This window comes from Panthera leo, chromosome D2 (assembly GCF_018350215.1).
Source record: "Panthera leo isolate Ple1 chromosome D2, P.leo_Ple1_pat1.1, whole genome shotgun sequence".
NCBI lineage: Eukaryota > Metazoa > Chordata > Mammalia > Carnivora > Felidae > Panthera > Panthera leo.
In genome coordinates this window covers 46,320,836-46,341,445 of record NC_056689.1, presented here as the reverse complement: position 1 = coordinate 46,341,445, position 20,610 = coordinate 46,320,836, and the positions used below count along the sequence as shown (strand labels likewise).

At 47.7% G+C, this 20,610-nt stretch overlaps 1 protein-coding gene across 7 annotated transcripts in view; it reads right to left on the bottom strand.

Moving 5' to 3' along the window:
- The window catches only part of WDFY4 (WDFY family member 4), a 309,530-nt gene that overhangs the window by 77,806 nt on the left and 211,114 nt on the right, over window positions 1-20,610 (bottom strand). For all 7 annotated transcript variants that reach the window (XM_042907733.1, XM_042907735.1, XM_042907734.1 and 4 more), the window contains 4 exons: window positions 14,081-14,229; window positions 8,274-8,394; window positions 5,664-5,749; window positions 4,078-4,140 (listed from right to left, as the gene is read on the bottom strand). In XM_042907733.1, coding sequence (XP_042763667.1) covers window positions 4,078-4,140; window positions 5,664-5,749; window positions 8,274-8,394; window positions 14,081-14,229 — 419 coding nt within the window. The remainder of the gene's footprint in view (window positions 1-4,077; window positions 4,141-5,663; window positions 5,750-8,273; window positions 8,395-14,080; window positions 14,230-20,610) is intronic.

Sequence of the window (20,610 nt, the reverse complement as noted above, 5' to 3'; positions counted from 1 at the left end):
GGCTGGTGGGAGGTGGACTGGAAAAGAGAGATGCACAAGATCTGAGAGCACAGACAGCCACCTGTTTTTAATCAAATGTTCCATAAACATGTGGTGCTAAAACTAAGCACAGGAATTACAGTATATATTGAGCACCTACTACAAGCCCAAACTGGTTCAATCTCAAAGCCCACTGCTGGCTACTGCAGCACAGTCCCACCAGGTCCCTGGCTGCTTGGGTGGGCCTAGAGCCTAGGACCAGTGCTCCCACTGGGGCTTCCTCATTTTGTCGAATGCCTTCCACGAGCTTATGTAAGCATTTCTCTGGCACGCTATGCATTGTTCCCAACTGACTCCAGACCTTTCCTGTTTTATACTTCCCAAGGGTCTCCATGCTTGGAGCTGTCCTAGGGCTGTGCCAGGCAGGTGTGAAATGGCCCCGGAAGATCCTGATCCAATGGCTCAGATAGCCATCATGAAGAAAATAAATAAAATGGAAATAAAATTAGCACAGTGCCTGGTTGTCCCACGTGTGCAAGGTGGTACACAGGTTGGTGTCTAGGGTCATCCCTATGAATGAGTGATAAGTAATTTCCACACCTTTGACTCACCTCTGGGCCAATAATTCTCCTACTTGGCAGTCACTTTTGTACAGACCCCCAACTTAGTGGTCATAGGTCCTCGTACGTATGTATGTGGCCATAGCTCCATAGTGGAGCTCCTCGTATGTATTCTTCCCTCTGCTCTTCCTATGTCTGCCCTCCCCAGTCCCGAGGCAGAAATTCAGAAGCTTACTTGTGTGGACATAGGTATGCATTGTTGGGGCAAGGCATCTCTAAGACTCTGAGAGCAACGGTATTGAAATGGACAGAGTGAGGCTCACGGCTGTGGGGACAGCTGCATGCCCACAGAGTGATATCACAGGCATAATTTATAGGAGGGTGATCTGCAGAGACAAATGGGTTCAGTGAAGTGCTCTAGTCCCTGGGGAGCTCTCCACATGAGCAGTCGACGGCCATCTTCTTTGCTCACCCCTCAGGATTCATCCTTCTTGTCATCACAGAACCTTGATTCTCTTGGGGAACCACCACCCTGTCAGTCTGGTCTACGTTGCTGGGTGGGACTGATCCCACTCCCAGAAGATGGGTGGGCACGTGACACTGATCTGGCCCGTGAAAGCACTTGATTAGTTCTGGGATGGGCACTAACCTAACTTTGGCAAATGAAACTTATTTTTGAGATTTTTGCTAGAATTACTGGGACAGAGCACTCCCCATATGGTAGAATTCTTAACTTACTGACTGTCAGCCTGGAGCTACTGGGGACATTGATGCCATTATGCTTGGACAGCCTGCCAAGAACCGAGTCAACTCAAGGGAAATCCTCCCTATGAAATACACGGTTACAGTGGGTGGGGTTTATTGAGTCCAGATATCCAGCCGTGCCTGGAGCCAGACCTTTGTTGGTCTCCAGGGAGATGAGGTGATGGATCTGTTTTTCTGCTTCAGTTAGTCTGAAGTGGCTTTACATACCTGCCCTGAAATGTTGCAGAGAATCCAAGTGTGGACATTAACGTTTGTATGAAACAGAAATAATATGAGGTCGCCAGGGCTGATATTCAGCTAATATGCACAGTTAGGACTGTACCATTGTTGAACTATTGAGATATGTCCATTCCAGTTTGTAAACAGTTACCCCCCTCTCCACCTGCCCAGTACTGCCCCGGCCTGCTGGACCATCCCTTGGCACGCCCTGGACCTCCCCGCTAAATCTACCAACTAAAGGGAGGCTTCCGCTGGCAGCTACTCCGACTGGTCTTTCGAAGGTGATCGGTGCCCCCCCGTGTTGCAAAATTCGATGGTCATTCCTTAGCTCTTCTCTTGCTTGGCCTGCCAATAACATTTGGACACCAACACAGCTGGCCGCTCCCTCCTTGAACACTCTACGTGGCTTAAAGGACACCTTCCACACCTGCAGCTCCTCCTGCCTTCCTGGCCACAGCTTGAATTTCTTTTGCTGGCTCCTCTCCGTGTCCTTCACTTCTAAAGGTTGGCAGACCCCAAGGCACAATCCTTAGACCTCTTTCCCATGTGCATTCATTCTCTTGGTGATCTTAGCCAGGCTCACGGCTTTAGATACTATTCCAAATTTACATCTCACCTGGACCTTTCCCTTCAAGTCTAAACTTATACACCCGCTGGCCTACAGGACACCTCCACTTGGTGTCTGACAGGCATCTCAGAATTAACATGTCCACAACTCAGCTCCTGATAAGCAACGCACCCCATAGTACTTCTTCCTGCGGTGCTCCCATTTCATCTCCCCCTTGCTCGAGCCTAAAGCCTTGGTCTCTAAGTCCCCTCTGTCTCTCACACACACACACACCCCACACTTGCTTTGTCAACAAATCCCAGCAGATGTACCTTCGAAACATGTCCATAAACAGAGCCCTGCAAACCGTCTTCCTGCCACCCCACCTCCCTCCAAGCCGTCACCATCTCTCAGCCGCATGACTGCACAAGCCTCCTAACCGGACTCCCAAGCTTCTGCCTTTGACCGGCTACGCTTCATCTTGACACAGAAGCCAGAGTGATTCTTTTAAAATTTAAGTTGGGTCACATCATTCCTCTGATACTGCCCACTTATTCAGAGCAAAGGCCAGTGCCATTAGCAGGAGCTCCTGAGGCTTGCATGAAGCAGCTCCTGCTACCCCTCTCCCTTCTCTTCCCTGCACCCCAAGCACTCTGGCCCCAGCTGAGCCCACTGTGCTCCCCCTCGGGGCCTTTGCTTTGCTCTTCCCTCCACCTGAAATGCTCCTTCCCCGTTTACCTGCAGAACTCCCTTCCCCACTTTGTTCACATCTGAATTCAAATATTGCTTTCTCGGTGACGGCTTCCCTTAACCACCCTGTCTAAGATTTCAACCCTTCCCTCTACCGACTTTTTTTTTTAATATTTATACTCATTATTTAATAGGTTTTATATTTCACTCATTTACATTGTTTTCTTTGGTCCTCCTCAAGAAAATGTAAATTCAAGGGGCGCCTGGGTGGCTCAGTCGGTTGGGCGTCTGACTTCGGCCCGGGTCATGATCTCACAGCTCGTGAGTTCAAGCCCCGTGTCGGGCTCTGCGCTGACAGCTCGGAGCCTGGAGCCTGCTTCGGATTCTGTGTCTCCCTCTCTCCCTGCCCCCTAACCCACTCGCATTCTTTGTCTCTCTCAAAAATAAATCAACATTAAACAAATTTTTTTTAAATAAAAAAAAAAAAAGAAAATGTAAACTCAATAAGGACAGGGGAGGTTTTGAGTACTTTGCTCTGTCAGACAACAACCACCACATGTAACAAGCTATTGATAAATCATTGTGCATGATTTGGTGGTACCCATTCCATGGTCATTATAAGTATTTTGGTTTTTTGGTGTTTTTTTTTCACTATATTTTGAATGCCACTCCTGGGGACACCCCTCTCTACCCTATTCGTCATACTCCTGGAAAAAATCAGGAACCACCTTCTTCTTCCAGTTTCACTCCTAATTGAAATAAAAGCACTCACCAACCCCGAGTTAGCCTTCCAGAGAAGCGGGTATTTGTAAACGGAGGCCTTGGGAGGAGGCTGTCAGCCTTCCGTTCCCCGGTGAGGATGCTCCATATCACAGATTCATGAATTATTATCTGCCTCACATTCCACCGTCTGCTAATTTAGCTTCTGAGCCTTCAGAGAGTCTCATATAGGAGGGACAAACCTGAGATTGCTCACGACCCCCACCTGGGGCCCTGACACCAAGGCTGAGCCTGGGCTGACACCACACCAGGTGACCTGCCCCACCCACCGTGGGCAGAGGGCCGCTTCTTGCATTTTGGTTTGAAAACGCCACAGAGCACATGAAATTCCAAGTCTGTTTGTAGAGGTTTCATTGGCAGAAGGAACTCCAGGAGTAGGAGGAGAGGGTGGGGATAGGAGGGAGAAAAATGGAGGAGAATGCGGATTGATGCATCTTTGGATGCTTCTTTACGGTAGGATCAGACAAATGAAGACAATCCAAGCAAGGCCAGCACCATGCCCAGAGAGCACGGCTGGGCTCCTGCCTGTGCCATTACCTTAGATTGAGAGGCTCCTCCGTGATGCCTTTCCCTTTCAAGCTGGGCTGGAAAGAGCAGAAGCTAAACAAAAAAGGAAAAGATCATTCCAGCAGCAGAGTCAAGACTCTTCCACCACCAGAGAGACAGTTTTGGTGCCAGTCAAGAGGCAGGGTGCAGACTTGCCCCTCCCATACCCCATCCTGTCCCCAGGGAATGAACACCAGACCCAGGTGCACCTCTGAGGCAGCATCCCCTGGCATTATACACTCTGGCCTTAATAAAAATGGTAATAAAACAATAGTTACAATAAAAGCCATGTATGTGTTTTGGATACCTCCTCTGGGCCAGGCACTTGACAATCCTCCCATTGCCAATTCCAGCAACCACTGAAAATGCCATCTAATTTAAGGCTCCTTGAGGCAAAGTCATGGAGGGGATGGCCAACATTCACTGCCTGAGCGAGGGATATATAAAACTTCTAGATTAACCGTGACAAACTATGCTTAACATACAGAAATCACAGGGAGAAATGGATGTGAGGTACAGCCTGGCACTATCTACCTCCTCAGTTGTGTCTAAAATGGAACTTGAAGAAAATTTTGGGAGGCAATATAACAGCGCCCCTTGGAGGCGCCTCAGAGGAAGGCTCACAGTCAATGGAGATGTGCCCAGAGCTGGCGCAAACAGCCTCTCTGCAGGAGTTGTTTTCTCCATTCTGGCCCTGCCCTTTGGACCCAGCAGCTGGTTGGAGTGCCAGTGACTGGCCAGGGCCAACAGGAAGACAAGGCTAGAACTTCTGAGCACAAAATGGGGCTTCCCAGACTGGGGGTGTCAAATATCACCTCAGAACTCCCAACCCAAAGTGGAGCGGAACATACCCTCCCCCAACTTCTGTTAATACACTCTCTGTGTTGTCTGTCTATGGCTAGGAACCTGCTTTCCTTTCTAGCCCTTCTAGATTCTCCACAGATCTATTTATCTGTAACTTCAATAATAATGAAAAAAAAAGAACCATTAGAACTAAAAAAATTTAAACACTAGCATAGATTTCTTGGACTGATTCATTAATCTATTTGAAGAAAGAAGTTAAACTAAAACAGCAGGCTTCTCTCTTTAAAGAAAGAAAAAAGATGTTCCATGAAGAAGTGGGAAATCAGTTGTTTGGAATTCTTTCCAGTGAAATATGAAATTGGAACAACTAAAATTGGCAACTGGGATCAAAAAGAAAAGATTAAGCCAAAAAAAATTATTTGGAAAATTAAAAAGCCAAGCCAGAAAATTCTGGAAGGCCCATTAAACAGCCAGCTTCTTAAATGTGTTGTGTCTGCACAAGTTTTTCCCCCTTTAGTCATTACTGTCCTAAACCACTTCAGTCCATGAAATGGAGCCTGTTTCTCGGATTTAAGGAAGGCATTTCTGCATCTTTTTCTATACTTCATTCCATGATTCAATAGCTCCGTATGTCAATAGGTTCTTCCCATGTCTGATCTAAATCTTGCTTGCTGTGGGTTGAGAACAGTTCTCCTGAGAACAGAGCTGAGCTGTCTTTGTCCTGTTCTCAATTCATGATCAGTTTTCTCCGAGGAGGATTTTCAAACCCTTACCTTTTGAAGACCTTACTCCGATCGTTGTTGTGAAAGACAAGAAACTTGGAATATCCATTTTGGAAAAAGAGCTCCAGGGCAATGTCCTATAAAGAGGAGAAACCCCTTTCATTGCTACTGAAGTTGCCTGAAATGGAGAAACCCAGGCCACAGAGCCACTAGCAATGGGTCATTTGGTTCTCTGTGTCAGACAACCCTTTCTGGTTGGTTCTTGCAACCTTCTAAGGGGGTACAAAGACTTTAGTGACACTGATGAAGGGAGTCCCCACAAAATCGGTAGGAGGGCAGGAGGGCCTCAGACTTTCTTTGACTGAAGCAGGAAGCAAGAGCCCCACTCCCAGGATAAGCCAGATAAGGAATAGACAGAGGGAGGAAAGGGCCTGGTGATACCTTCAGACTCCTCCACTTCTGGGTCACAAGTTTAGTTTCCTGAACCAGAGACTCACCTCATCAGAAATATTAGGGGATGGGTAGATGGGGGGGTGGCTGGGTGTATCTCACAATCTGGGCAACACTGTATGTCGACCTATAGACCTGTAGGCACAGGGTGCTTTGCCAAACTCGTTTTGCAGAGCCATTTTGATGTGGCCATGCTGACATGGCAAAGGTATTTTGTTAATGCCTAATTGAACTCTACATAATTTCCTTTCCCTCCTCCCTCCCTGTCTCCCTTCCTTCTCATCCAAGCTGTATAAATAACGGACTTGGAACAGCCATAGAGAGAGTCTACATGTAGGATGAGGCTCAGGGATGAGACCAGGTCAGGGAGAGAATTCCGAGGGCTGGGGTGGGGGTGGGGGGTGGTGGTGCTGGGCATGGAGGAAGGCGCTGCATCTGACAACCGAGTCAGGTCCCATTTCTACCTGACTGGTAGTGCTTCCAAAGTCCAGTTCTGGGCTCCGGAGCAGAGGGAAAGTATTTGTGATGATAGCGCAACCCCCTCTGGACAGGGTCGGGGTGCATATGGGAGCCCTGCATATTTTTCTACGATAGAAATATAAACACTGTGTAAAGCAGATGATCAGTGCAGATGTAATGGCTTCCCCCGGCAACCTTGAGCACCCAAGATTTGACTTTCTCCTAGGGGAACCCAAGAGAGATGAGGGCCATGCTCACAAGCTTTCCCCGCCCCTAACTCCCACACTACTTGGCCCTGCTCACAAGCTCTCCCGCTTCTCCTTTTCACCACTGTCAGGCTAACCGAACATCTGGAAACAATCACTGTTTACTGAGGGGAAAGAAACTCACTTGCTGATACCTATGTGCTACTATATATAATCTATAAGGTAGACCTAATCATAAAATAATAATTTTGAGTATTTAGATGTGCCAAAAAGTGTGCTGAGTGCTATATATGCAATGGTGGAAGAGACAAGACGTGGTTGCCTGTACTCAAACATGCTACAGTGTCAGGGCCGTGGTCTGGACTAGGCCCATGCCAGCCACACTGTCTAGAACCCTCAGGGCGAGGCTTCTTCCAGTTTTCACCTTCTAGTTTACTGTCCTTGCAAGGAAGCGCACTAAGGTCAGGCAAGATGAGAACCAACACTTTGTGGGCAAAATCAGTGGAGAGGGAGGAAGAGGGCTGGTTGGATTCCAGCAGCTTGCTGATCCTTTCGAGAATGAGCCCCCTAGAAAGGCCCCCCTGAGCTTCAGTGTCAGAAAATAGTGAGAAGGCCCCCAGGCAGGAGGATCACAGGATGAATTACAGACCCAAAGACATTTACAGATAAAACACTCATTACTAGGTTGATTAGAGCCAACCCCATCCCCCATTGGCCTTAGCAGAACAGAGACTCTCCAGAAAGGGTGGAAGAAGGTTTGGGCCCCTCCCCTCCCACAAGGGTGGTCCCTCCTCTCTTCCTGTTCCTCTGCCAGACGCCTGGGAGGCCTTCGGATGCAGCTTCGATGCTGTAAGGCTGGGCTGGAGAGGCCCAGATGTGTCTGCGGCCAGCAGGGGCTCCTCCCTTCGCACCTGAAGTGAAAAGTCTCAGCAAAGCCCTGACTCTGAAGGGTACTGGCTCTGTTAGCCCCTTGTGAGTCCTTGAAGGCACTGGGTGAAGCTCTGGGACCCTGGTTGGAGGAGACAATCAAGAGATCTCCAAACCACTTGACCCAGGAAGTGCCCAGGAGCTTGAAGATGGTTGAGCCTGTGCGGAGGGCAGAGGGGAGGGACAGAGGTCAGCGGAGGGGTCCACAGGCTCAGATAAGGCAGGCTGACCCTTGACTCTTAGTCTTCAGCTCTGCCACAGGGCAACGGAGCTGTCCTGTCCTGTATTCCAGCATCTCCAAGGTTGCTCTGGGACATGTCAAGGGAAAAGGAAAGCAAAGAGACTGGATCCTAAATGACACAGTAAGAGAGAGAAGGTCCCAGCAGCCAAATAGGAGGAAATGGGGAGAGAATGAAGCAGACTTCAGCACTGCCAACCTGGAAGCCAGGCCCAACATCAGCCAGCGGACTCACAGATGGGTCCCAAAGGCACTGGGCTATGCACAGGTGTGAAGGGGGTCACGGAGGTGTCCCGCACTTTCAGGTGGGGCCTCCATAGCACCTAGATGCTTTTTCCATGAAAAGATGGTTCTCCCTCTTGCCCCCTCCCCGGGGCATACCTGCAGGAGGAAGCGTGCCTGCCGGAGCTCCCTGAGGTCCCCATAGCTATGTCTCTGGCACGAGTAGTGGTCGGAGGACCTGTCTTTGCTGCACATGTTGAAAATGAATGGATCGCTGATGCTGAAAAGGAAACACGACATGCAGTGAGAGGGTGTCTGGAGGGCTTGTTCCCCTTCCTGCCCCGCGACACCCCGGACCCCATGCTTCTGGAGACACTGCAGGAGGAGTGCTGCAATCATGACCAGCTAGGGTGCTGGCACCGCTGACCTGCTAAACCCTTTCTGAGTTCCTGCCTGGGTCGGCCCTGCCCTGGAGCAGGGTGGGGCATCTGTGTCACCGGGTGAGGCGACAGCCTCCAGGGCAGACAGTGGCACAGGATGCAAGGGGTGAGTGTAAGAAGGCTCTCTAGGTGTAGGGTCTAGGGGGTGGAGAAGAGTGAAAGAGACGCCCCATTACACATGGAGAAATTTCAAGCCAGAAGGCAGGGGCAGAAAGATGATGAGCCTCCATAAAAAAGCCTGGCTTCAGCAACATGGGGTCTGGGGTGGCCCAGCCATGTGGGATGGCATCTAGAGTACCAGGGGAGAAAGGTGCAGAGAACCACTGAGCCCCAAAGAGGTGTGCAGCGGGCTGAGAGCACTGGTGGGCTGGAGGATACTGGCCACAGCATCAGCGGTGGCCCCCAGAGCCCCGACCCAGAGCCAGGAGCCCCCTCAGAGGTCAGAACGACTCTCCGGTGGGAAGAGAGGGAGAGGGGAGAAAGGGAGAACTGTGAATTTGACTAAGATTTATCCCATAGGGGACAACTTGTGCAATGCAAGTAAAGGAAACACCTTTCGGTAACCAGATAAAGCTTTTCACCACCAATATGAATGGGGACTTGAGACATAAAACTGATTTCAGGTATAGAGTTACATTTCTGAACTTCTGAGTTATGTAGCAAAGTTAAACTGTGAATGTGACTGGAAAAGCTCTGATCAAATGCCTTTTGGGGACTTGAGCAACAAGGGGCCTCCCAGGCACCCCAGTCCCCAAGAAGCCCGTGTATCAACTACAGATATGAAGAGCCGAGAACTCAAAGAGCCCCCGCAGCAGCACAAGGTGGCGGCGATGGCTGCTATCTCCCCTCCTCGCCACCCCGGCTCTGAGTGTGGCCCTCTCCACCCAGCCTACGGAGCAGGACACCAGGCCTCCGAGCCACCCTTCCCAGGGGAAGCAGACAGATCGGTTTGTCACACCGTTCAGCAGGGCTTCTCCAGTCACGGGTCAGTGGGAGTGGCTGGGCATCTGCAGTGCTGAGGGCGTGCCCTTGAGCACAATGCAGAATGGTTCCTGAAGGTGGAAGCGGAGGCTGCTCCTGGGGGTCACAGCCTGAGCCTGGCTTAGCCTCCTGAACAGCCAGCCCTCTAGGATGGAGACTCAGCCCTTTGCAGCTCCTCCTGCCCCTTCTAAGCAGAAGCCTCTCAGATCTCTGCCTTGAGCCACAATGCTGTAGAACTGATCAAATACAAAGATGGCTTTGGTTCTGGATACTTCTGCCTAGGTGCTTTAATTCAAATCTTCCGGCTAAGGCTCTTTGTCCCTGCCATCAGGGGGAAGCTGAGTTTCCGCTGAACTTCGCTGACTCCCCATGGGGCCGTGGTGGTAATTCTGGTTCCTACTCCCAGCTTAGGTCAACCAGCATCTCCGGTCAAGGCACTGGTGAGAATGGCAGTGGCGTTGCCTCCGTGCTCCCGTAGCCCCTTACTTGCAGGAACCACAGCAAACATCATCTGTGCTTTAGCCACACATTTGGTTCTTTTCCCAGCAGACTATGAGTGAGTTCCCTGGGGCACGGACCTATGCCCACGGCTCTCCACCCTCCACATCTTCCCCAGAGCTCTGGGCATGTTTGTTGAGTGGATTGACAAGCATCAGGTCCTACAGCCTGCCAAGCACATCCTGTCTGTTGTTTAATTTAAACCTCATAACCTCCTTACAGAGCATGTGCCATTAGTATTCCCATATCAGAAATGAGGAAACTGCATTCCAAAGAGGAAAAGTGACTTTTCCAAGGTCACATGGAACTGGTTTCAAACCCAGGTCCTCTGACTCTAAAATTGAAGCTCATTCATCAGTACCCTATCTCCTTTGAGGCCGAAAGACCCACTAGCTTTTACAGAGCTCTCCCTGCAAGCTCGCTCCTTGCAGCTCCCTCTGTGCTGACTGGTCCTGCAACCCAGCACTCTGAGACACTGATGACGTGAGGAAGAATGTTCTGGAAAATGCTTTCAGGAAGGAGCTTTTAGGAGGAAATGCATTCATTTTTCTCCTACTTGTAGAGATAGAATAACCTGATACGGCAGGAATGCTCAGACAAACCCAAATGCTCAGGAAGACAAAAATGTAAAAAACGTTACTGAGTTCACTGATGTGAGTCCAGGTTGAAGTTCTGTCTTATCTAGTGTTAGTCACACAGCTATGACTGGGTCTCTTTGCCAACACTGTTTTCTCCCTGTTCTGTGCATTAAGGCAGAGTTCAGGCCCTTAAGGCCAATGGATAAAAGAAAGGAGGAGCTGATTCATGTCCTTCTTTAGATGGAGCTGTGGCCACAGTTTATAGGATGCTATTCACTACTGTTTTGCATGACAGCTATCATGATAAATGCAAGTTTGCCACAGTGGTTACAGTATCCTTTTTAATATTCTTAACTAGGGAAACCACAGTGAACCAAGTGGTAATCCTATTGGTTGACCTGGTCTTTGGTAGTAAAAGTGGACTTCAGACTAAAATATTTGAAGTTATTTCTGAGCTAATCCAATTATTGTCAGAATTTATACCTGTAATTTATACCCAGAATCATTCACTAGATCATAAACTCATTACCAGACTCAGCCCACATCTGACTTATCTCTTTGTGTGTATGGAGTCTACCACAGTTGCCTGGCACAATACAGATTTCTAGTATTTGTTGAATTGAATTAAACAGAGAAATGATGCCTCAGAACTGTTGACTGATGTGGAGAAAATGTCTTATTATAAGTACCCTATCACAAAGAGCCAGTTGGATGGCTTGGATTCCAACAAAATGAATCAAATGTTGCATACCTTGTGAGCTTGCCTGACACTATTATGGGTAGAGTAGTGTCCTCCAAGAGGGATATGCTATATGTTGAAATCCTAACCCCCAGTATCTCAGAATGTGGCTTTTTTTTTTTTTTTAGAAATAGGGTGTTTACAGAGGTAGTAGTGTTAAAATGGGGTCAAGATTGGCCCTAATCCAATATGACTGGTGTCCTTAAACAAAGGGGAAATTTGGACACAGAGACAGACAGACACACACACACACACACAGAGGGAAGATCTCATGACACACAGACATAAGGTGGCCATGTGACTGGAATGATGTGTCTCCAAGCCAAGAAAAGGCAAGGGCTGCAGGGAAACACCAGAGGCTATGAGGCAAGGAAGGATCCTCTCTGAGAACTGGAGAGAGACCATGGCCCTGCTGACACCTTGATTTTGGCCTTCTAGCTTCCAGAATTGGGAGACAATAAATTTGTTTTTTTAAGCCACCCAATTTTTGGTACTTTGTTATATAGCCTTAGGGAACAAATACAGTCATTCTATTCAGGTAATGGGCAAACTCACTGAAAGCAAAATAAACCATCTAGAAAGGTCCTTACCTTCTGAGGAAAGCTCCAAAGTACTCAAGCGCAATCAATGCTGGAGGATTTGCATTGTTCCTGAGTTTTATTTGGGATATTTTTATGGTGCATCAGAGAGCTTCTTTCAAGGTCTAGTGCTCAACTATACTCAATTTGATGGCAGTCTTTTAAAGAAACATTTCAGGGTTGCGTTAGCTTTATTTTTAACTTGCTTATTTATGTATCTTCCTTAGTCTCCATGGTCAAAATAAGACTTAATCCCCATTGATCTCACATGATCTAATAGCTGGTCTCTGAGAACCGCATCTGCATGAGTGCCAGAAGTTTCTTAGGGCAGCAGACAAGACCTCAGAGAGAAAGCATTGTCTGGTTAACAAATACTTCTTTGAGGTCTGGTGACTAAAATTACCTAAGCAATTCCCAAATGATACTCCAGGGTAGTAATTTGTTCTCACTGCACTCCTACTCGCATTCTAGAAAAACACACTTCCAGACACGGGAAGTCTCCTTTGTCATTGCAAATCAAGTGAGTACCTACAACCCGACAACTGGGCTTCTATTAAAAGTGCAGATGTAGCCAATTTGATCATGATTAGATGCACCTCATAAACACAATTTGCCTAATCAATAACATCTTCTCTAACACTAACTCGATTTAAACCAGAGGTGGAGAGTGGAGCATTGGATTATGCAAGTCATTACAGGGGCATGCCATGCAGATAGGTAGACGAGAAAGCTTTCATCAGCTCTCAGAAAGGCAAGTCTGCAGACCCATTGTCCGTATTGATCAGTATCAATAAAACATGAGGAATAAGATGGGATGCATGTGCCAAGGATTAATTATGCTCCTCCTGCCTTGGAAAAGCACAGAAGACTCGCAGCAACCGGTGAACATTTGGTATGAATAAAAGATGCAAATGAGCAGAAAGAAAAATGCCAAGCATTTTAAAGCAAATCTAAATCAAAGGAGGGTGGGCTGACATCTATTCTTTCACACTCCTTGAACTCTTGCTTCCTGCCATAGGCTGGAAATGATAACGACAACCAGGAGTTAAAATTTTTAAGTTACTGGCAGGTAAGGCTCTGGTGCTTCTGTCGATAGTCTAAAACAGCGGTTCTCAAAGCGTGGTCCCACACCAGAAGCATCAGCATCACCCAAGACCTTGTTAAAATCTCAGGCCCTCCGGCAGATCTATCAAAGTGGAAACTGGGGTGAAGGTGGGTTCCCAGAAGTCTGTTTAAACTAGCCCTCAAGGTGACTTGATACTAGTTTAAGAGCTTCCGGGTGAAGAGGTTATCTTGTCATCATTTGAACCTTTGCTAAACCAGAAAAGTCAAGAAATCTTCATCCATGTTTGTTGTGATGATCAAATGTGATGATCAGGTGGGGCATATTACCTGACAACTGAGCTCCTAGCCAAAGTGTGAACAGAGTCAATCTGACTTTGAATGAATGGCTGTACATTATGAACACAAGAGAATTAACCAAGGAGAGCTACCTGAACAAATACACTTGATTATAAAGAAGGACTTCTGAATTTCCTGCCAAAGACCTCTGGTATTCGTTGGTGTAAAAAAAAAAAAAAGACTTGTCTGACTTCTACCCAAATCCCAGCCATGTTTCAGAACCCAGATCTCAGCCTCCCTCCTCCAGTAGCCCTCCCTCACCACACTAGCCCCACGTCATCAAGTGTGATCCCAGAAGACTCCTCTCGTAATAAATTTGTGATGTCAGTGTGCTCGAAACTCTTTCCAAAAGAACCCATTTGTGCTGCTGAGTGCACTCACTCAGCACGAGGGCCACCGTCTGATGGTTTGCACAGAAGGAGCAATCGACAAGCTGTTGAATGAGCAAGCTGATGGGACTGGATTCAATCACCGAAATAACCTAAGGAGAGAAGCCCCTTTGTCTTGAGGTGTGCCCCATATCACGAGAGGTATGAGGAGCAGTCCCATTGTTACCCACCCCAAACTTCAGCTTTGGGAAGCCACAGTCATGGATGCCTATGTCTCAGTTCTTCTTTTTTAGCTCATGGCTCCGTTTCAGGCACAAATGTCAGCCCACAAAGAGAACAAGGTGGGCGGGGTAGGAGTAGGGGCGGCTGGGAAGGAAGTTAAGGCTCAGGGAAGAATCTGCTGGGGGAAGCAGGGAACTCACTTGGATAAGCAGTGGCGGGTACAGTAGACATCACCCACAGGGGACAGCGTGAAGTTCTCACAGATGTAGAAGTGCTGATGGCCAAAAAGCAGGATCCCTTCGGAGACCAGGTGGCCCTGCACGATCACCAGGGAGTACTTCTGTGTCACCTGGAGGGAAACAGCGTCACAGTCAGTTCGTGTGCATGTGAAGCAGGCCCATCATGCTTATGGATGACCAGTCACCCACTGAGACACTGGACGTCGGAGTAGCGCCCTGTAAGAGGGACAGAGCCACTGCCCGAGAGCTGCCCTGCTCTTCAGAGTTTAAGTGGCACATCTACACCCAATGCCCTGTGTAGTTACCTCATTTACCCAAGGCCACCGCTACCCCCACCAATATGAGTATTTATTGCTGTTTCGGGCATATTGACAATCTGTCTCACTTTACCTCCTGCACAATCACGCAAAACATTCTGCAGTTAACAATGAGGAAGGTTTTTAAGGTACCAGCATCCCTCAGTTACAGAGGTGAAGGAGCTTGTCAGGGGGCCAGCTGGTGAGTGGCTGAGCCAGGAGTGGAACTGGTCTGCCTAGACCCACAAGTGTTAAGACTGATACTGCTGTCTCTGCAAGGCCAAGACTAGTCCAAGGTGTGTGCAGAGGAGGCCCATGCTCTATCCCTCCTTTCAGACTCAGGTTCTCTCAGTGGCTGGAAATGTGGGCAGCTTTCCAGAATTACCTCTGCTAAAGAGAAAGCCTGGCCAAAGGTCACGCCCCCTTCCCAGTGGCTGTCTGTACCCAATATCTGGTCACTGTAGGGCTGGAAGAGTCACCCTTTGCCTCAATTCCAGCCAACTCTGAAGAATCACTCCAGACCTCAAGCTTCTGTGGAATCATAGAGGCCTTTGCTGAGAGCCTCAGAGTTGCCTTTCTCCCCCTGCCCAATCCTGTGATTATCCCTCCCGGTGAACTTCCCGCATACACACCTCTGACCCGTAGTTGGCTTCCGGGGGGGCCTGACCTGGGACAATGTCTTGGTATGACCTAGAGTCCTACAGGAAGTCAGGACTAAGTGGGTCCTCACATGAAACACTTTCCTGAACAAGTGAGGAAAGAAATGAATTCTAGACGACAGGAACCCAAATGGACCAAGAGCAAGGCCAAGGCCAACATTTTCTCAGGGCAATTCTATGCTAATTCCAGTTACACAAAAGAGGAACTGATTTTTTTCAACTACCTAACATATGGCCATTGTAAACATTTTACACGTATTAACCAATATAATCCTTTCAAGCAGGCAAGGGAGATTTTACTACTGGGGGAAAAAAAAAAGGTCCCAGAGATAAAAATCTCACCCAAGATTAGTCACATAGTAAGTGGCTGAGCCTGGGATTGAAGCTAAGCTCCCTGCTCACCGTTGGGAGAAATAATAGGACCACAGTGATGAAATCTGGAAAGCAGGCCTTGAACACCAGTTCTCCAACTCGTGCATCAAATGGGATCAAAGTCAGGGCCAAGGCCAGAAGATGAAGATCCGCCAAGGGTTTTTGGTTCCAAGTTAAGCATTACCCACTGTGATCCAGGGAAAGTCATCTCTGAGCTATTTTTCCTAAGTGAGAACTAGCTAATTATCTTGGCTCCTAAAACCCAAGCCCTCTGCAGGCTGCTGGCTCCCAGGCCTCTCCTGCATCTACCTTGTCAGAGGAGCTGGCCCTCAACCTGCCTGCAGAGCCACGATTTACCACGGACTCATTTGCAACTTTGTTCATTCATCCATACGGCCATCTATTCACAAGTTTGGACTCAGCACCTACTATATGCCAGGCCCTGAGCTAGGCTTTGGGGACAGAGGCATGGACAAGATAAACAAGAACCCTATCCTCATGGGGCTTAAAATCTAGGGGGAAAATCTACCCCCTACTAGGGGGTAGTAGGCATGCAACATCAACCAATAAACGATCACAAATTGTGCTATGTGCTGAGAGAGAAACAATAGGCTGATAACAAGGAAGAGAGAAGCTTGTAGGGACACTTTTACACAAACTCTGAGACTTGATTTATGGAAGTGGGGAAGCCATGGAAAACTCAGAGAACATTTCAGGGGAAAAGAATATCCAGTCCGGAGCCTACAGACAGAAAGGGTAGATCTGGGGAACAGAAAAGAGGTCAGAGTGGCTGAATTGAAGTTGAGAAGTAGGCATGCTTAGGTCTGGGGAGGGGCCTGGAATCTTGGTAAGGCCATTGGGTTTTCTCGTTGCAATAGGAAGCCATGGGAGGGGTCATTTGTGAAAGAGGACACTGGCTGCTGGGTGCAGAGTAGATCCAAAGGAGCCAAGAGCAGGTGGTCAGTCACATGGCTCTTCCCGTAGTCCTGTGGAAAAATGGTGGCTTGGGATAGGGTGGCAGGGGCAAGTGGGAAAAAGGAGACAAGTAGGGAAGCTAAGCAAGAAGGGATAGAATCGACAAGAACTGCTACTCAACAGACTGGAAGACTAGTAATAACAATAATAATAATAGGAAGGATTGAGGATAAATGTCTACTTTGGGATGTAGGCAATTGAGTGGAGCCCTCCAGCTTCCCTGAAAGCCTTCCCCAGAGGCAATCACCATCACCACTTTATTGTATGGAAGGGTAGCCCATGTGCCACCCCAAAATACACCACTTTGTCCCGAGGATTGTTTTGCATCAAAGACACTTAAAACGACAGCAGGTACAGGAACAGCACTCTGGCCTACGCTTTTCTTCCTGAAAGCAAGGATAACTCCCAGGTGAAAAATGCCCTCCCTATATTAGGAGGAAACGAACACTCTTAGCACCAGAGACAGAGAGGTCAGACCTAGGGAAATCTGTACAAACAAATCTGGCTGGACAAACCCTTACCTCCCTTGAGCCTCCCTGTATCTTTTAGTTACTTTTTCACAATTACTATACTTTGTTCAACTTAAGCACTTAGGCCCAACCACTTTTGGGGCTCTGCATTTTCCTGTGACGGCTCCCATGTACCTGTAAAAGTAAAATCCGTATTATCCTGTTAATCTGTCTTCTGTCACCTTAATTCTTAGGTCTGTTTGGAGCCTCTAATGGGGTAGGGGGAAAGTTGTAACTCTCCTACAGTATATACACTCAAAATAAGTATATTCTATACTTAAGAATGTATAAGATACTGTATACATATCCTTTTTTATTTTATACAAATAGCATATTCATATGCTTACTGTTCTACATCTAGTTTTTTCCCTTCATGGCCCATCTTGGAGACCCTTGCAAATCGCTTCTTACACAGTTGTCTCCCTCTTATTAATAGGTACAGGCTATTTCCTTGCAAGGATGTACTAGAACTTAGTCGACCAATCCCCTATGGAATCAGGTTGTTTTCTAACGTTTGGGCATCACAAGCAATGCCGTGGTGACTATCCTTGTACCTATGTCCCTCAGAACACTCAGGTAAATCTGAAGGATGTATTTCTAGAAGTTGGACTGCAGACCAAGGGTGTGGGTACCTTAAATTCTCCTCTGTTGCCAGACTGCCCTCCTGCAAGGTGGTACCAATTTATACTCCCACCAGCCCCATCAGAAGGGTTATGTGAGCTTCTTTAAACTTTCTTCTCTAACCCTTTGTACAGAGGAGACTTCATCCTCAAGTTCACACAGTGAGATGTAGCACTGGTCTGTGCACCTCCAAACCTGTCCCCTCCCCCACGAAGCCCCACCCTCGCCCAACTTCTTTGGAGCCAATGGTAGGGGCTGGGGCACATTCCTATGATCTCCTGGGCTTTTCTTTTGGGGGGGATTAAGTAACAACCAGAATAAATCAAACCACAAGAAAAACGTCTGGTGAGAGCTGGGTTAATAGCTTAAAAATTGATTCTTCTAGAAAAGAATGGCATTTTAAAAACTAAAAAATGAGCCCAAGTGAACTATTACCCGCTCTTCCATTTAAATTAGCCCTGGGAGGGTTGCCTCCCCAAGTTTACTCATGATTAAGAAATCCCTCATGCCGTGATTCTATTGATCACTCCAAAAAGAGAGGAACTTCAGCTTCAGAAGTAGAATTTCTTTTTTTTTTTTAAGATCAGCTGGATAATATATTATCATTCCTGGCAGGTGGATAACTAAGTGTGTGGCCGCACCTGGCCTTGTGTATGATAAGGAACAGGTTGTCTGGAAATCCAAAACTCCCAGAGCTGAAGTTACAGGGGCAATAATTTGCTGGGACATTCCCTCGAAGCCCCTGCCAGCACATTCTCATAGAGTCGGGCCTCAGTGTGTACATCTGCAAAAGGGGAAGGTCAGCTGGAGGCTCTTTGAAGTTCTTTCCAGTATCATTAGTCTGCAAGTTAGTGCAATGCCTGAATTTGATGGGTAGAAAAACAGACGCAGAGCTGTCCTGTGAGACATCCAGAGCAGAGCAGATGTGTACATTTCCTTATATTTGTATGCAAAATCTACTGCAAATAAAGCTTTAACCCTGCACACATGGGTCATGTGTCCCTTTTGTCCATCTTCTGCCTGCCTAGACCCTGCTGTCAATACATGTTGTTATACTGGCACATAGAATAAGTATCCTCATTTCTCAAAAAAGTTAAGCATCAAAACAGAGAGAGACTGTGTAAATTACATTTATGTTGGCTACGTGTGAACTCTGGCATCTTGATCACTTTTCAGTCGAGTATTTGGTCATAATAGTCATAAAAAAAATGTATCTTTTTCTTATAAGAAATTTTTTTCATGTTTATTTAATTTAGAGAGAGAGAGAGGCAGACTGCAAGTGGGGGAAGAGCAGAAAGAAAGGGAGACACAAAATCAGAAGCAGGCTCCAGGCTCTGAGCTGTCAGCACAGAGCTCGACGCGGGGCTCGAACTCACGGACTGTGAGATCATGACCTGAGCCAAAGTCGGACACTCAACCGACTGAGCCACCCAGGTGCCCCAAAAATGTATCTTAAAACAATAAAAAGATACTATTTTTATATCAATTTGGCAAATCTGAGAGGAAATATAATGCTTGATAGCAGCTCATCTTTTCAGACAAGGAGCGGGGATGCCCCCTGCCTGCCTGCAGGCGCCACTTCCACGGGCAAGCCTGCAAAGAGCTGAGCCTCCCCACCTTTCAAGGCGGGCTCACAGGAGACCAGATGGAAAGGATGGAAATTGCACCAGCGTAATGTGAAACATATTGACGACTATTCAAAGCATGCATTTGCTAAGGATTTACACATTGGTGACTGATTGAAACTGGAGCACGTTTCTAGCCCGGGCAGCTCTGAATGTTGCAAAACCCAGACGTGTGTGTGTGTGTGTGTGTGTGTGTGTGTGTGTGTGTGTGTGTATCTCGGGCATTTATCCAAAGACAATGCATGAGAATCACCTGGGCAGCTTGCTGGAGTTCACATTCCCAGGCTATACTCCCAGATGTTCTGGTTTGGCAGGTACAGAGTGGGACCTGGAATCCGCAGTTTAATAAGAAGCCTAGATGATGCTGAAGACCACACTTCGAGAAACGGACTCACAGACACCAGCGAAGCTATGAAAGATGAGGTCTCCTCTCACATAAGCGTGCTGCTTATAGCTCACTCATTTGTTCGTTCGTTCATGCATTCATTTCTCAGACCTGCATTGAATGTTCAGTGTGTATCCCACACCCGTCAGGCACAAAGGGAGATAAAGCACACCTTCATGGTGCTGGTGGTCTAACAGGAGGGAGAAGAGTATCAACCATCCTGGCACAGCATGGACAGGGGAAATACAGGCACCAGGGACACAGAGGGAGCTGTCTGGCCCAGACAGGGGTGAGAGAGGGGATGGGGTTGACATAAGAGAAACAGTTCCCAAGGAGGTGACCTCAAGGCTGGGGTTAGGAATAAAGAAGAGTAAAAACGGGAGAAGCATTCCATGGCACAGTCTTGAAGCAGCCGGACATGTTTGGAGATCATAAGTAGCTGTATGCAATTAGAGTAAAAAGTCAGGGGTGTGTGTGTGTGTGTGTGTGTCCTCTGTGTGCGCATACATGTAAGGGCGAGGGAGACAAGGTCCAGGGAGGCCGCAGGGCCAGCTGGGGAATGGCCTTGTGCACAAAATATGGTGGACAGAGTCGCAGAAGGGGTTAAGTAGGTATGACCCGTGCATCTCTACATCTTAGAAAGCCAGTCGGGGCTGTTCACCTACACGGGGAGGTACTACCCAGGAAGGTTAACACACGTCTTCGCTTCCCATAAAGGGCCTCGGCTCAAAACATCTGGGAAGAGCCTGATGCTGCTCTCTGCTGTCCAGACCAAAAATAACTCCCTTTGACCTGATTCCTTGCAAGCAAGCCCGAGCTAATATTTCACACGGAGTCTGTATTGAAATTAATTTTAGTTGTCCACGTAATCAAAGCGAACAGCAACAGCAAACACAACTCCCACTTGACTTCTGGCTCTGGTCTGGGTCTCAGAAGCCCATTTTGCCAAGTGGAGACTCACCTCTAAGAGCAGCTTATGTGGCAGGGTACAAAGGACTGTCCCTAACGGCACGGTGGTTAACTCGGACCCATGATTAGTATGCATTATA